We start from the raw sequence: 16,059 nt of genomic DNA, 5'->3' as shown, positions 1-16,059 counted from the left end.
ACTTTCATAAATGAATTGAAACAAGATGATCCTAGAAATCTCAGACATATTTGTCAAGGTAATTTATGGAAGAATATTTTAAAACGATTTGCTGATAAATATGTAGTGCCACTTGTGATATATTTCGATGACTTCACAGTTGGTAATGCATTGGGACCTCATAAAAATAAAATAGGCGTTGTTTATTATAATATTCCTGCATTTCCTCCTGAAATCGCAACACAGTTAGATAATATTTTCGTAGCACAAATTTCCAATTCTGCGGATAGAGTGGAATATGGTAATAGAATTATGTTTAAAGTCCTTTTGGATGAATTAGAAAGTCTTGAAAAAACGGAATTCCTATTGAAATTGACGGAGAAATTATTATAATATATTTTGCTATGGTTATATTAGCAGGAGATAATTTAGGAGTACACAGTCTGCTAGGGTTTACTGAACGATTCACAGCAAACTTTCCTTGTATAATTTGCAAAGCCGATAGTGATTCTATTCGTGAAGGTAAAGAAATAAATCCAGAATTATTACGAAATCCTTTAAATTATGAAGAAGATCTCAAGAAGGGAGATATGTCCAAAACTGGAATAAGCGAACGGTGTATATTTAATATGTTACTGAGTTTCAATGCAGGAGAAAATTTTTCAGCTGATTTAATGCATGATGCTTACTTAGGATTTCTTCGTTACGATATGGCTTTAATTATAATAGAGCTAATGGAAATTACTAAAACTTTATTAAATGATATCAACTCGCGAATTCTAAATTTCAATTATGGGATGGATCAAAAAGATAAACCACCAATAATTACTCCAAATCATTTGAAACAAAAATGTATTATTTTCTACGCGTCTCAAATGGTAACTTTTGTAAAGTATTTCACTTTTCTTTTTAGTGATTTAATTAAAAAAGATGAACCAGTGTGGGTTCTATTCTTGAAATTGCGTCAAATAATAGACATTTTGATGTCTAAAAGTCTGCAAATCAAAGTTGTGAACTTATTAAAATGTCTTTTATCAGAGTATTTTTCATTGAGAAAAGAATTGTTTCCAAATGAGCTCTTAAAACCAAAACACCATTATATTTTACACTATCCGGATCTGATTCTTTTATTAGGACCTCTAATCCTCTTATGGTGTATGGCTTTTGAGGCTAAACATCAACAACTTCTTTCGTATGCAAAAAATAATAAAAATTGTATTAATATTCCATTTTCCCTTGCTGAAAAACACCAAGAGACATTGGCTAAGTATTTTAGGGAAATAAATTCAGAATGCAAAAAGATAAGTACAGGTCGTAGTCAGGAAAAGGAAATTCAGTCAGTCAATAATTATCACTTTTTTATTCACCTTTTTTCGTCTACTGAAGGCTCAGAAATTGTTTTGGAAACAAAGTGGATTCAAATAAATAATAAACAATGTAAATTAGGGCAATTTCTTGTTGATAGAAGTCAAGACGATTTTGAGCCCAATTTTCTTGAAATTGTAAATATTTTTAGTTTCAAAAATGATGAAAAATTCTACTTTATTTTAATGTCCTGGACAACAATTGGTTTTAATGAACTAATACATGCATATCAAGTTGAAGCCACACAAAATTGGCAATATCTACAAGTTTTCCCATCATCAAATTTGAATTTGTTGGAAAAGCATATTTCTGCGTCGGATGGGAAATTTTACATCATGTATTATTGTTGATTGTTTACAGATAATAATTTAATTGTTTACGTTATTAATCAAATGTTTAATTTTAATCAACAAAATGTAAAATGTTTAAAATAATAATAAATAAATAAAATCTGAAATTATTCTGTATTATTAAAATTTTTTAAATATTATTTTTAACCAATTATAAATTGGATTATTTCAAAATATTATAAAGTTTTAAAATTCATACGATTTATATGACTGATTGTTCAGAATAATGAAAAAACTCTATGAAATTTATAAATCAAAAATAATGAATGTAGAATTTTAAAATAATCACCAGTAAAAATTAAACCAATCAAAAAGGACATTTTTACTATTTTATCATTTTTTATCTTTATAAATTTTATTTACTTTAAATTGAAAATTTTCAAATTTAATTTTATAATTGATCTCTCAAAACTATGAAAAAAAGGTATAAAAAAATTAATATAAAATAATAGAAATTATGAAAATTTTCCGAGTTTTATGTAAAAAACTATTAACTTATTAATAATAATAAATATAAATAATTTAATTTCATTTTATTTAAAATTAATAAATGACAGTAATTCTTTAATTATTAACAATACTAATAAATAAAAAATTAATAAACTATTTATTTTTATTTCTTTAAAAATATTTCCTTTAAATAGTAAATTAAATTCTTTTAATAATTAAAAGATACACTTTAAAAGACTTTCCTTTTGTCCTAAAAGGAAATCCTTTCAAATAAATATTGAAAGGAAAATCCGCTTATGATTAAAGGATTCTTTTAAACTTAAATAGATTGTTTTCTCAGTGTAACCCTATATAAATTTACTTAATTCATAAATAAAAATTATAACAATAATTTAATGAAATTTATGTTAAATTGATGGTACATATTTTATATAAAGTAGAGTGGGGCTAGATTACCACTTATATTTTTTTGAAGTTAAAATGAAAAAATTAATTAAAAATCATTAGAAAAAAATCAAATAAATACAAATTGTCACTATTTTATAACACTAAATTTAGTTTAGAAAATAAAATCTTTCATTATTAACAATTAAAATTTTTTGCAGTTTTCTGAGATTGTCGATTGTCAATTTGATTGAATCGAAATTGCGTTTGGGTTTTCTGGTCACAAATTTGTTGTATAAAATAAAATCTGTTATAAATAATAATTATAAATTGAATAAAGCTAATAATAATATCGTGGTGGTGTTCTCGCCCTAAGTGTATATATTAAGAGAAAAACACAATAACTTTTAAAACTTTTTTTCTACCAACAATAACACAATATAGAAGGATTTAATTCTAACTATTTATTAACTTTTAAAACACTTAAAAAATCGCAAAATAGACCACACCATTACACTCAAAAGACTTAAATTATTAAAAAAAAATTACGCTAACTTTTTTTTGGTGAAATTTTTCTCAACATAAAATCGTGAAATTTAAAAAACAAGGAGGGGGTTCTTTATGATTATTTCATAAACATTATGCTTCCTCATTGTTTGAAGCAAAAAATTCGCTTCCTCGTGAAGGAAGCAATGAATTTGTCCAATTCAATTGATTGATTTAAAAAATTTCGAGTTAAAAATGTTTTAAATTAATTAAATTTTTTGAAAAATAAAGAAAATTTTAATTAATTTTGAGTGTAACATAAACTTTATATATACGAATCGATTCGTTTTAATGCAGGGAATAAAATTATTTCATATATAAACATGAATTTAAATAAACACATCATTTTTTAGCTAAAATGAGAATTTTTGATTTTTTAACTTTCATTAATTCTTTAAATTTCAATCAAATCTATACTTTATATATATATATATATATATCAATCGATTCATCTTGACATAAAGAAGACGATTATATTATATATTACCTTAAACTTTTCGATTTAAAAATTTTTTCAATTAAAAAAAAATTTTTGGAAAAAAGACGATAAAATTTTTTTTTTTGGGTATTTTTAAAAATCCTCTCGTCATTTTTGAGAGATTAATGTGTTAAATAAGCCTACCAAAATTTTACCCAAATCCATTAAAACCTGTTAAAGATATCGTGTTCACAAAAACGATCCACACACACATACACACACACACACATACATACATACATCCGGACAATTAATCAGGATCTCATATAACATGTTTCTATATAGAGGAAAATTTGTTTTCACCATTTTTAAAAATTTTATAAACGAAAGGACTACATAGCTTCCTCCACGAGGAAGCAAAAAGAGTTGTGAAATGGGTTTCGATTTCAGTAATGACTATGTCATTGGCTGCTTTTTCATTAATCGGATCGAAACTCAGGGCATATATGATCTCGCACTACTATACTCTTCATTTATTTGTTATTGATTTCTTTTCAATTTCAATATAAAAAAATTAATTCTCATATTTGAAAAGTTTATACGTGATAAAAATATGTTTTATTTATAATATTAACTATTCAATTAAATTAGTAATAAAACCTACAAAAAACTATGTACCGACTCTGCGCCGTATTGAAACCACCATATGCCGCATTGGACTCGTATTTGACATTTCACCTCATCTTATTTCATTAAAACTTAATAATTCCGCTCACCATTAGTATTGATTCACTGTTTTAACTTTTATTTTTAACAGCTTAAACTTATTTATTATTTCTGTAACATTGTTTCGTTTTTTTAAGTTTAAACTTTTCGCCGCATTGGAACTCTTGGATTTACGCATTCACTGTGACACCCAATGCGGTATTTCGCGAATACCACATTGGCAGGTTGATACTCCAATGCGTAAATCGGTACCTCCCAATACTTTTTTTACAGGGTAAGTAATAAAAAATCTTTACACTAAACTTACTTTCTTACTTGATTGATACTTTCGACACTGAGATACTTTTGAATGGAGGCTTGATTACTGCAAAACATTGTAGCCCAATAAAAAGTTCCACCTACTACAACACTCCAGAAACTGTGTCTGGTAGTAGGTGATAGGTCCATATTAAAAAGCTCGATCCTTCCGGATTGCAAGTTATCTTTCCACATAGAAGAAAATCCACCAGCCCAGGATACACCATAGCCAGCGATTAAAAGTAAGGAACCCAATAGAACTGCAGCTTGAAATGTATCTGTCATTATAACAGCCTTCATACCACCCTAAGTAAATTTAATAATTTTTTCAATTATTAGTTAAAAGCACATCATTAATTTGATTTATAAAAAATTTTATTTGTATTCGTTAAAGAAGTAATAATTATAATCTGATGTTTAAGTCATTAAACGTTTCAATAACGTTAACTTTACGACAAAGGATAGCTAAAAAAGAAAAAGAAGGAAGCAATTCCAGAAAAGAATAAAAAAAACAGCTAAAGCACAGAAGTCTGTACATGCTGTGCATGTACAGACAGAAAATGAGATCGATCAGTGCGCATCATTGAAGTTGAAAATTTTCAGAATGTATATTTCAATGAAATATTTATGCAACGAACTCTGAAATATGTTATTTTTCCTTTAGTTGTAAATCTTTAAAGTCAACTGACTTTTTTTTGTATCGAATGTAGTTTAATGAATTACTCAAGATAAATTATAAGGTATGAGCCGTCCATAAATTACGTAATATATTTTTAGAGAGGCGGGTTTCGAGAAAATATTATCATTTGTTGCATAGGGATATGTCTCCGGACAGGGTTCCCAGACTTGGCGATTTTAAACTCTTGGTGGCGGACACTTTTTCACTTTTGGCGATTGGCTCTATATGGAGATTTTAAATAGCTTTTGCGATTTTTTGGCGTTATCACGGATAATAAATACTAGTGTCATACATATTTATTTTGTTTTTTCGTTTTTAGTTATCTATTATTGTAAATTACTGGTTATTTACATAAATTTTATGACTCTAAATTGATTGGTTCATGCTTTGATAGAATTGGAATGTTTGATGAATACAACCAATCAAAATACGTGCGCATTCTTCTGTTTGTAAATTGTGAACTTAACCTGAAATTTTCTTCTGCTCATAGTGAATACACATTGTAATGAATTTATAAAGTTTTTTATCTCATGATAAAGACAATAATAATAGAGATGCTTTTGAAGTATTAAAAGAAGTAGATTTTTATGCACCATGTATTCATTTAAGTTATATATTTAAATTCAATTCAATTATTTTTGAAGACCAATTATATACATAAGTGTTTATTTCATGTTTTGAAATTTGTGGCCTTAGGTCTTTATTAAGAGAATTACGTTATTTTCAATATGTCAAAAATTTTGTTAAATTATTTATTTTCAAAATTTTTTGTCTATGCATTTCACCATGAACATGGATCTTCAGGACTAGAATTACAAAAACAATTTTTTATGTCATTATAATCAAACACAAAGTCTCATCTATAATTTTAGTACGTACCGCATATAATTTTGAATAAGTTATATTTAGAATAAGAACGAAGTTTTTAGAATAAAAATCTGTAAAAACAATTATGTTATTATTTTTTAGGTTAAAATTTATATTTGAATTGATTATATCATGATATAAAATAGAAAGGTTTTCAGTGTCTGATCTAAAGTTCATGGAATTACTATTTTTTACAATGTGAAACATTTCAGTGATATTTCTTTTTCTATAGTTTTTTTCTGTGTCTAATATAAAAATGTCTTTAGAGTTAAAATTCGCTTTATGGTTAAGTTCAGTGGTATGTTTACAAAGAGCTGTGTTTTCCTTATTATTTTTTCTGCAATTTTATGTTGGTAGATTCTATTTTTTAAATGTTGTTTTGATTGTCCTATATAGACTTTGTTGCAATTTTTACAATGTATTTTATATATTACATCAGTTTTCTCAAAATTTGGGATCTTATCTTTGAGGGAAGGATAAATAATATTGCAAAGTTTGTTTTTTGTGGTGAATATAACAGTAATATCAAATTTTTTACAAATAGTGTGAATTAATTTAGATATTTCAGGAATATATGGTACTACTAATGTTTTACTAAAATTGAGGTTGTTTTTTGTTGTATTAATATTGGTATTAGAATCATTATTATTTTTAAGATGAATAAATTTTAGTCTATTGTCAACATTTTCTTTGATGAAATCAAATGGATAATTATTATCCTTTAAAATTTCAAAAACTAAATTTATATTTTTATTATGAAATTGTGGTTCAGAAAGTGTAATGGCTTTGTCAACTAGAGAGAATATAATACTCTTCTTTTGAATTAAAATATGATTAGAATAAAAATTCAAGATTCTACCAGAGGCAAAAGGCTTTTGAAACCAATCTGTTTCCAAAAAATCATTTTCAAAAATCAGTTGGATATCTAAGAAAGGTATTTTTTCATTTACAGATTTTTCTAAAGTAAATTGTAATGATTCTCCTTTTTCATTGAAATCATCTAATAATTGGTTAACATGGCTTTTTTTCACGAAAACAATAGTATCATCAACATATCGGAAATAAAATAATATGTCGTACAATTTATTATTTATAATTTTTTCTTTAATATCTATCATTACAAGGTCAGCAACTGCAGAAGAAATTGGTGAGCCCATTGGGGTTCCAAATTTTTGTTTATATATTTTATAGTCAAATTGAAGGTAAGCATTGTTCATACATAACCTAATAGCTGAATCAAATTGTGGAAATGTTAATTTAGTGAAATCTCTTATTAAACTCCATCTTTTCTCGATTATTTTAAAAACGGTCTCAGGATTTATATTAGAGAACATAGAAACAACATCTAATGATACAATTGTGTGTGTGTTTGGTATTTTAAAATGTTTTAATTGATTTACTAATGTTGTGCTATTTTTTAAAATATGTTTTGATTTTGAGGTTATGTTAGATAAAATTGAGGCTAAAAATGTTGAAAGGTTGTATAATGGAGAGCCAATAAATGAAGTCACTGGTCTGAGTGGGAAATCTTTTTTATGGATTTTAATCAAACCATAAATACGTGGTGGTAATCCATGAAGGCATTTTAAATTATTACGTGTATTATCATCTATTTTGGAATCAAACCATAACCATAATCCCAAAAATCCCCGAGTAACAAGTTTCAAGCGAATTGAAAATTCATTACGAATCTGAAGTTAGCTTTTCAAAATTCAAAATGGCGGGTCCAATATGTTGGACAAAAAAATAAAAATCACTCAGATCAGCTTGAAAATTGTTATTCGGTGGTTTTTTGGGTCGCTGATTAAGAAACTGAAGTCAGTTTTTCAAAATTCAAAATGGCGGATCCAACATAGAGGACGAAGTTTTAAAAAATTGTTGGATTATTATGAAACTTAATACCGAGGGTATTTTGTGGTCGCTGATTGAGAATTTGAAGTCCGATTTTTATAATTCAACATAACGGTTTCAAATTTCATAAAAATCCAACAATTTTTTAAAAATTCGTCCTCCACATTGGATCCGCCATTTTGAAATTTTTAAAACTGACTTCAGATTCTTAATTAGCGACCCCAGAAACCCCTAAGTACCCAGTTCCATATAAATTCATCAATTTAAAAAAAATCGTATACCACCAAAAATGTTAAAAGTTTTTTGAAGTTAGGAAAAAACGTATACGTGCAGGAGATAAACGGACTTCAGATTCGTGTTCAGCGGTCCAAAATACATGGGAATAGGGTACTTTGATCTCCCAACCCGGGCACTTTTTTTTGTGGCTGTGTTATTTATAAATTCTTATTAGCAGCTAAACAGCTAAAGCTTTTCAGTAAAACATTATTTTGAAGTATGTAACAAAACTTTTGACTCAAGTGGAAAATCTAAGAAAGTTTTTAAATGAATAAAACTAAAATTAGTTTATTAATTTAAATTAAACCCACCTGTGATGCGTAAAAAATGCACACTAAATAGACTAGAGTAACAGCAATATAAGTATTTAAAGCTGTAACTGAAACAAAAAAAAATTAATCTGTTTTATGAATTATCTTAAGTATATATATATATATATATGATGTTTTATTTAATAACATTTAACACAATTTAATTGAAAAAGAAAATTACCACCGCGGGCAGGATAGCACTACTCTCTAAATGTGAATTAGTCAAAATGTTACTAATTGAATTAGTAACACCATATTTTACTAATGAATTAGTTGTTTCATCACTTTCTACTAAAAAAATAGTCACTTTTCATTACTGAATTAATTAGTAGTGCTTTTTCTACTAAAAAAATAGTCACTTTTAATGACTAAATGAATTGTAGAGATTTTCTTCTAATTTGTTAATCATGATATGTGCATACATCAAAATAAGCAAAAATAGCTTAATTGAAAATTTTTTAATTTATTATACAACATTTTTCTGTTCCAACCAAAGAAAAATCAATTTAACAAATGCACAAGTAATTATTTTCTATTAAGTAATTATGAAAAAAATATTTATTTTTCTTTATGTCCAGACATAACACTTAGGTTTTGTAGGCTATGTTTATCAAAATTGACATATAATTAATTTAGTAATATAATATTAATAATGATGATATTGATATTTTGATCAAATTGAATGTGTTCAAACTCAGTTCTTCAAATGTTTGTATAGATGGTCAAAAAACACTCCAAACTATTGTTGTTATGTTAATGTTAATTAATTTAATTAACAAATTTAAATCAATATTGGCACATTTATAAGACTCTAATTACAAATTTATATAATAGTTAAATTTGTATAGAAAACAAATCGATTTTACCTTATTTATTAGCGATTTGACAACGAGTTTATATCAATTTGCTTATAAGAGACATTTTGTAACGAATTTTCATAACCTCCTTTGGTTGAGCGCGTCAAGGCGCAGCTCCCAAGGTAGAAGGCAAGGTAATAGGTTCAAATCCTAAGTGACATCTCCCACCAGTAATTATCGCAGAATAATTTCGAAAATGAAATGGATTTTTTTATTGATTCACGTTATTTAAACTATATAAAAACAAAATATAATCGTTTCCTATTTTTTAAGCAATAATTTTTGTCTATTTTCAAAATAAATACGTCTACATTACCTACTTTATCTACCTATGTATACCTATCTAGAAACTGAAACTACTAATTCATTTAGTGGTAGATTAGTTACAGATTGAATTAGTAACTTTTGACTAATTCACAGTAAACGAATCCGCCCTATTTGAATTAGTCAAAAATGACTGTGAATTAGTCAAAAATGACTAATTAAGATTTAGAGAGTAGGATTTTACAACAAATATGGCCGAACTGGGTGAACAAATTTAAAAAAAAGACTTTTATAATGACGCCTTGTTTTTAATGTTAAGTAGTTTTTTAATAAAAATGCAAATAATGAGCGAAAAACTCAGAAACTTTTTCTTTAAAATGTTAATACTCCAAATGTCAACAACTGTATATTTGATACAATAGTATCACATTGCAATTTTAAATCCCCAATATTAATTTGTTAATTTCACAGAAAATTAAAAGGCATTAAAATAAGTTGCAACGCTTCTTACTTTAATCCAATTTTGCTTATTTTAATCCATTTTGATATTAAAATAAGCAAAATTGGATTAAAATAAGAAGCGTTGCAGCTTATTTTAATTCCTTTTAATTTTCTGTGTTCGCAAAAATTGTTGTTAACAACTCATATAACATTTTGATCGCATCGTTTAATACAAATTTGTTTGTTAAAACAAAGGGAAAATTGTATACATTTTAAAATTTATATAATTAAGAAAATAACTTTTTTAGAAATCTATATAGGGTCAAACCATTATATTACGACTGAAGTCGTTGCTGACTAATTTTTAAAAATTATAATACTTTGCAAGAATGATTTTGAAGTTATCAAGATCACGAAATGAAAAGAATTTTATTAAAATTTAATTATTAGACATAAGGATTTCCAAAAATATCCACATAATTTTTTTTATGTCACTTTATCAAAAATTCGAAAATATGTTTTTTAACCAAAAAAATTTTGGATAAACTTCCGAAAACCCCCCCCTTCCGATTTTAATGAAACTTGGTATACTTACGTAATTTGATGCGCTGATCACGAAAATGATAGTGGAAATTACCGCAAATTTCATTTTTATGGTGAAAACCATAAAAAAACACCATAAAATTATGGTTTTTTGCGTTTAACTCGTAAAAAACGCAAAATTAAACAAAAACGTTCTTACAAAAGTTGTAGAGCTTCTAAAAATAAATATTTTATGTCCTATCCTATATCTGTTTTGAAAGAGAGCAACGATACTAGGGAAGGCGGGCTTCGCCCGCCTCTGCATTCTTTGCTGTGCAGGGCTACTTCCATAAGACCTTTTAGGGGAAGACATCTTGGAGGAGGGGGGTCGGGGTGGGTTCCGTACCTTCCAGTACCATTAAGAATGTGAATTTGACTGTCTGTCTGTTTTGAAAGAGAGCAACGATACTAGGGAAGGCGGGCTTCGCCCGCCTCTACATTCTTTGCTGTGCCATAATTTCACCATAAAAATGAAATTTGCGGTAATTTTCACTATCATTTTCGTGATCAGCGCATCAAATTACGTAAGTATACCAAGTTTCATTAAAATCGGAAGGGGGGGGGGTTTCGGAAGTGCACCCAAAATGTTTACACTAAATTTAATTTTTTTGTCTAAAATACTGATTTCTCGCATTGAAACCTATATAAGACTGCTGTCACCTACCTTCTAAAAAGCTCCGCTATATTGATTTTATCGACAAATGTTGATAATATTACTTTCTAAACTGTAATACATTAAAATTAATAAAAACATTTATATTTTTATAATTATTTAATAATAATCATTTTATCGTTTTTATTACATTTCACATATTTCTCCACAAAATTAGTCAGCAACGACTTCAGTCGAAATATAATGGATTGACCCTATAAGAATACAATATCTCAGTATATATATTAATTAATACACAAGAAACTAAAATAATTAGTGATGTCGAGAAAACGCTCGAAAAAAATGAGGATTTTGTATATATATATATAGAATATATTTAATAGAAATGAATGTGATAATTCTGGAATTGACCAACATTCAGATAAATATTTCATAGAAAGAAATGAAAATCTAACAATATACTTTTTCTTATACTGTAAAATTATAAGGTATAAACTTACCATGACTTAAAGCTAACGCTGGAGCGTAAACAGCCACGGAAGTGTACAAAATCATTTGGAACATATAAAGAATACTCGCTAAAAGTCTGCAGTGACGATTAAAACGCAAATTTAAGTATTCGTAACTGGAAGTCAATCTGAGTTTCATGTAAACTGGTAAATACAACTGAGATGTTATAGGAACTACTAGAATGAATGCGAAGCAGGTCATCCAAAACTGAGTGCCCTGTAAATAAATTAATTTTCAATTATAAATTAATTTTAATATATCAATTAAAATATTAATTGACCTATGAAAAAGCACGACTTTGAATGGAATTAACTTGTGCAACTCTAGACAGAGACTAAAATTTTCGCGAAACGATATTTATGAAGAAAAATTGGACTTTGTTTGACATTTTAGATTTAATTTCTCTTTCTATCGTGTTAATTAAAGAAAGAGGAAAAAGGAAAATGGTTGTCAGAAGTAGGTAAACACCAGATGGCGTTTTGCAGCTTAGCCAATCCCAATATTGTCTCAATTTTGCTTTTAGTATACTGAGAAACTTTTCCTTATAACAATTCCTATAGTTATACAGAATTTGGGGATATATATATGGGGCATTCTATGGGAAATTTTCATTGAAAAATTTTTTTTGTCCGAAACATTTTTTTTTCGAAATATACATGAAAAATAAAGAAATACGTATTTTTTTATTTTTTTATTTGATGAAAATGAAGGAAGTTATGATTTTTTGAAATTTAACGTCAACGAAGAAAGTGTGTTTTTGGAACATTTTTTAATCTATTGTACTAAGAAATTATAAATTATGCTATATATGAAATTTGTTCATTTTTTTCTCAAATTTTTCAAACATGTTCTCAAAAATAACGTACCTATAACAGAAACAACAAAAAAGTTGAAATTAAACTTATATAGTGAGTTTTCTCAAAAGAGACACTTTCGATTTTTAATTTTTTTTGCATTACAATCTCTGATGATTGAAGAATTTTTTTCCCTATCTGCGAAAGTGGTATTTTTAGTTTTTAAATTACTATTTATAATTTGTTTAGTACGGCTCACCGAATTTAAGCATTTTTTCTACAAATATAACCTTTTTCCATTAACATTCATTTGTTTTTTTTTAATTTTCATAAAAACATACTAAAAATCGTTGCGTCAAGCTTAAAAATTGTAAATAGTAATTTAAAAACTAAAAGTACCACTTTCGCAGATAGGGGAAAAAATTCTTCAGTCATCAGAGATTGTAATGCAAAAAAAAAATTAAAAATCGAAAGTGTCTCTTTTGAGAAAACTCAATTTATAATTTTAATTTCAACTTTTTGGTTGTTTTTGTTATAGGTACGTTATTTTTGAGAACATGTTTGAAAAATTTGAGAAAAAATGAACAAATTTCATATATAGCATAATTTATAATTTCTTAGTACAATAGATTAAAAAATGTTCCAAAAACACACTTTCTTCGTTGACGTTAAATTTCAAAAAATCATAACTTCCTTCATTTTCATCAAATAAAAAAATAAAAAAATACGTATTTCTTTATTTTTCATATAGATTTCGAAAAAAAATGTTTCGGACAAAAAAAAATTTTCAATGAAAACTTCCCATAGAATGCCCCATATATATCTGTCCCACTGATAACTATTGTCAAAAAAACTAAAAAAAGTATACCATAGTTACAATAAAATCTAATATTGCTACAATATAAGTTACTATAACTATGGTAAACTTTTATAGTTTTTTTGACAATAAGTATCAGTGGGACAGATTCGTTAGTTAAATTTTTTTGAGTTATATTAACCCACACAGCACAATATATTGCTGTAAGCTAACCTCAAGCTTACATGTAATTTTTGTAAGCTAACCCTGTAAGCTTCAGGTAAGGTCGAGGTAATATAAAAATGTCCGCCATACAGTAAGCTTACACAGTAATGCCATGGTAAACTTACATGGTAAAGTCATGGTAAGCTTACATGGTAAAGTCATGGTAAGCTTACTTGGTAGGGGCACTGTAAGCTTACACGGTAAGATCACTGTAAGGTTACAGTAAGCTTACACGGTAAGCTTATATTAATTGCTAACAAATAACAAAGTATTAATTTATCAACTTACAGTAAACAATAAATTGTTTTGCACAATTATATTTATTTTGTCATTTATATAAAAAAACCCGGTAGGGTTTGCTTAAAAAAATTTACTGCGCATTCGTAAGTGCCATAGAATTTATGTGCCATTTATGCGCAGTAGCGCATAAATATTTTAAAAAAATTATTTATTGATACCTTTGAAAACTTGCCGTGTAAGCTTACTGTAACCTTACAGTGACTTTGCCATGTAAGTTCACTATGGCCTTACTGTGTAAGCTTACTGTATGGCGGACATTTTTATATTACCTCGACCTTACCTGAAGCTTACAGGGTTAGCTTACAAAAATTACATGTAAGCTTGAGGTAAGCTTACAGCAATATACTGTGCTGTGTGGGAACCAAATTTTAAATAGTGTGAAACAATTTCATGAAGTTAAATTTACCAATGTAAATGATTAAAAGTAAATTTATTTATTTAACTACTGATACCTGGTAAATTTAACCATTTAAAAAAAATATAGTAAAATTAACTACTAAAGTCAAGATAAAAATGACATCGTGTTGTGTTCAGTGCTTAATTTATCAAGTAAAACATTAAAACTCGAAGAATTGTTTTTAAAAATAAACAAGTCGTATTTAGAAGTCGTGTTTTCATTACGTGAAATATTTTTAGTAAAAGAATATTTTCAGTATACACGGTTTAAAGTAATTTTACGAAACTTAACCTTATTTTCTTTTGGCACATTGTGGAGTTTTTTATTGTTTTTTTACATCAAAGTGAAATTGTTGCTTAATTTTATATATTCAATTAAAAAAAAATAGGTCATTAAATGTTTATTTGACTAATGTAAATAATTTATTAAGAATAAATACTGAAATACCTTGAAGCATAAAGGTGCTTTTATACATATTTAACATATTTAACCGTTTTCAATTCTAATACGCAATCTCTATTTTTATTTCGGATTATTTATGAATAATTAGAATGATTTATGCAATTTTAATATTGTTCTTTAGTAAAATGAGACTTTTATACATCTGTATTCACTGCAAATGAAATTAATTACCTAGTTTAATTCAATTATTTTTAAAATAATTTAATTTTATCTAAGTTATCTAAAATTAATCTTTTATTATCTTATCTATTGCTTTATTTTATGTAAATTGTCTTACTTTTTCACATTTTATCATTTAAATAAAGAATATTCTAAAAAAACATGTCATTTTCTTCAATTTTCAACGGTGGAGCACAACTCCCCACGTTTTTTGAAAAGTCACAAAACCAGTATTTTCGAAAAACAAGCAAAATTTCTATTTTCGTTTTAAATTTTAATTAATGGATCAGGCCAATAGTTGTGTTTGTACGTGTATTAAAAGTTCTATATAATAGAATAGCAAAAACCCAGTGGGCAAAAAATAATGTTCATTCTAAAAACGTTTTTATGATATTTAAGGCCACCAAATAATGTTCCAGAACATTAATATTTAATTTATTCTTCCACAATTATTTAATAAATTAGTTTTTCGATTTTTTGGAAGACATAAAGGTAAAAGAAAAAACAATCTTTCACTTTTTAAAAATTTTAGACAACGTTTCGGTGGTCTGGTTTGCCACCATCATCAGGTCACTTTAATAAAAAAAAATTTTCAAATAAATATAACACAAATTAAAAAACAAAATTATAACATTAAACAAAAAATTAAAAAATAAAATTTTTTTACCTAATTAAAAACAATAAATAAATATCACATCAATAAATAAAATCAAATAAATAAACAAAATACAACAAAAATATAAAATATTTAAATTTAAAAATCACAAACATATTAATAGAAGTGATTAGTCAAACTGACTGACTCGATGACAATTTTCGCATTATATAAGGTAAATGTGGGGGTTATCGTCAATGCTCCGGTTATCGGCAGATGTCGCAGTGATTTACTTGTAATAAGAATCTGTGATAGTTATTATCCATGAAATTGGCGTAGTTGTCATTGTTATATATCTGGTTATAACTGGCAAAACTTTTTTTAGTGAAAAAGGTGAGTCAATTTCAAATAAAAAAATGTTATTTTGGCCCGTCGTGTTGCCGTGGTGAAACGAGTCAACTTCTTAAGTTTTAGGTTAGGAGTGCACGTGGCGAAAAAGATCTCTGTGTTTCTGAGTGAAGGGATATTATGCAGTAAGTAAATTTTTATCTTGTAAATAAATACT

General features: G+C 26.8%; 1 protein-coding gene across 1 annotated transcript in view; it reads right to left on the bottom strand.

Annotated features, from left to right (window-relative positions):
• LOC127276772 (sodium-coupled monocarboxylate transporter 1) overlaps positions 1 to 16,059 on the bottom strand; it is an 82,405-nt gene that overhangs the window by 45,337 nt on the left and 21,009 nt on the right. Inside the window, exons 3-5 of the mRNA XM_051297419.1 lie at positions 11,757 to 11,982; positions 8,500 to 8,567; positions 4,526 to 4,821 (exon numbers count right to left, since the gene is read on the bottom strand). Coding sequence (XP_051153376.1) covers positions 4,526 to 4,821; positions 8,500 to 8,567; positions 11,757 to 11,982 — 590 coding nt within the window. The remainder of the gene's footprint in view (positions 1 to 4,525; positions 4,822 to 8,499; positions 8,568 to 11,756; positions 11,983 to 16,059) is intronic.

Source organism: Leptopilina boulardi, unplaced genomic scaffold, assembly GCF_019393585.1.
Source record: "Leptopilina boulardi isolate dan_hultmark-lab unplaced genomic scaffold, ZJU_Lbou_2.1 LbouV2_152, whole genome shotgun sequence".
Taxonomy (NCBI): Eukaryota; Metazoa; Arthropoda; class Insecta; order Hymenoptera; family Figitidae; genus Leptopilina; species Leptopilina boulardi.
The sequence above is the reverse complement of the archived record's forward strand: the minus strand, read 5'-3'. Positions and strand labels throughout refer to the sequence as shown.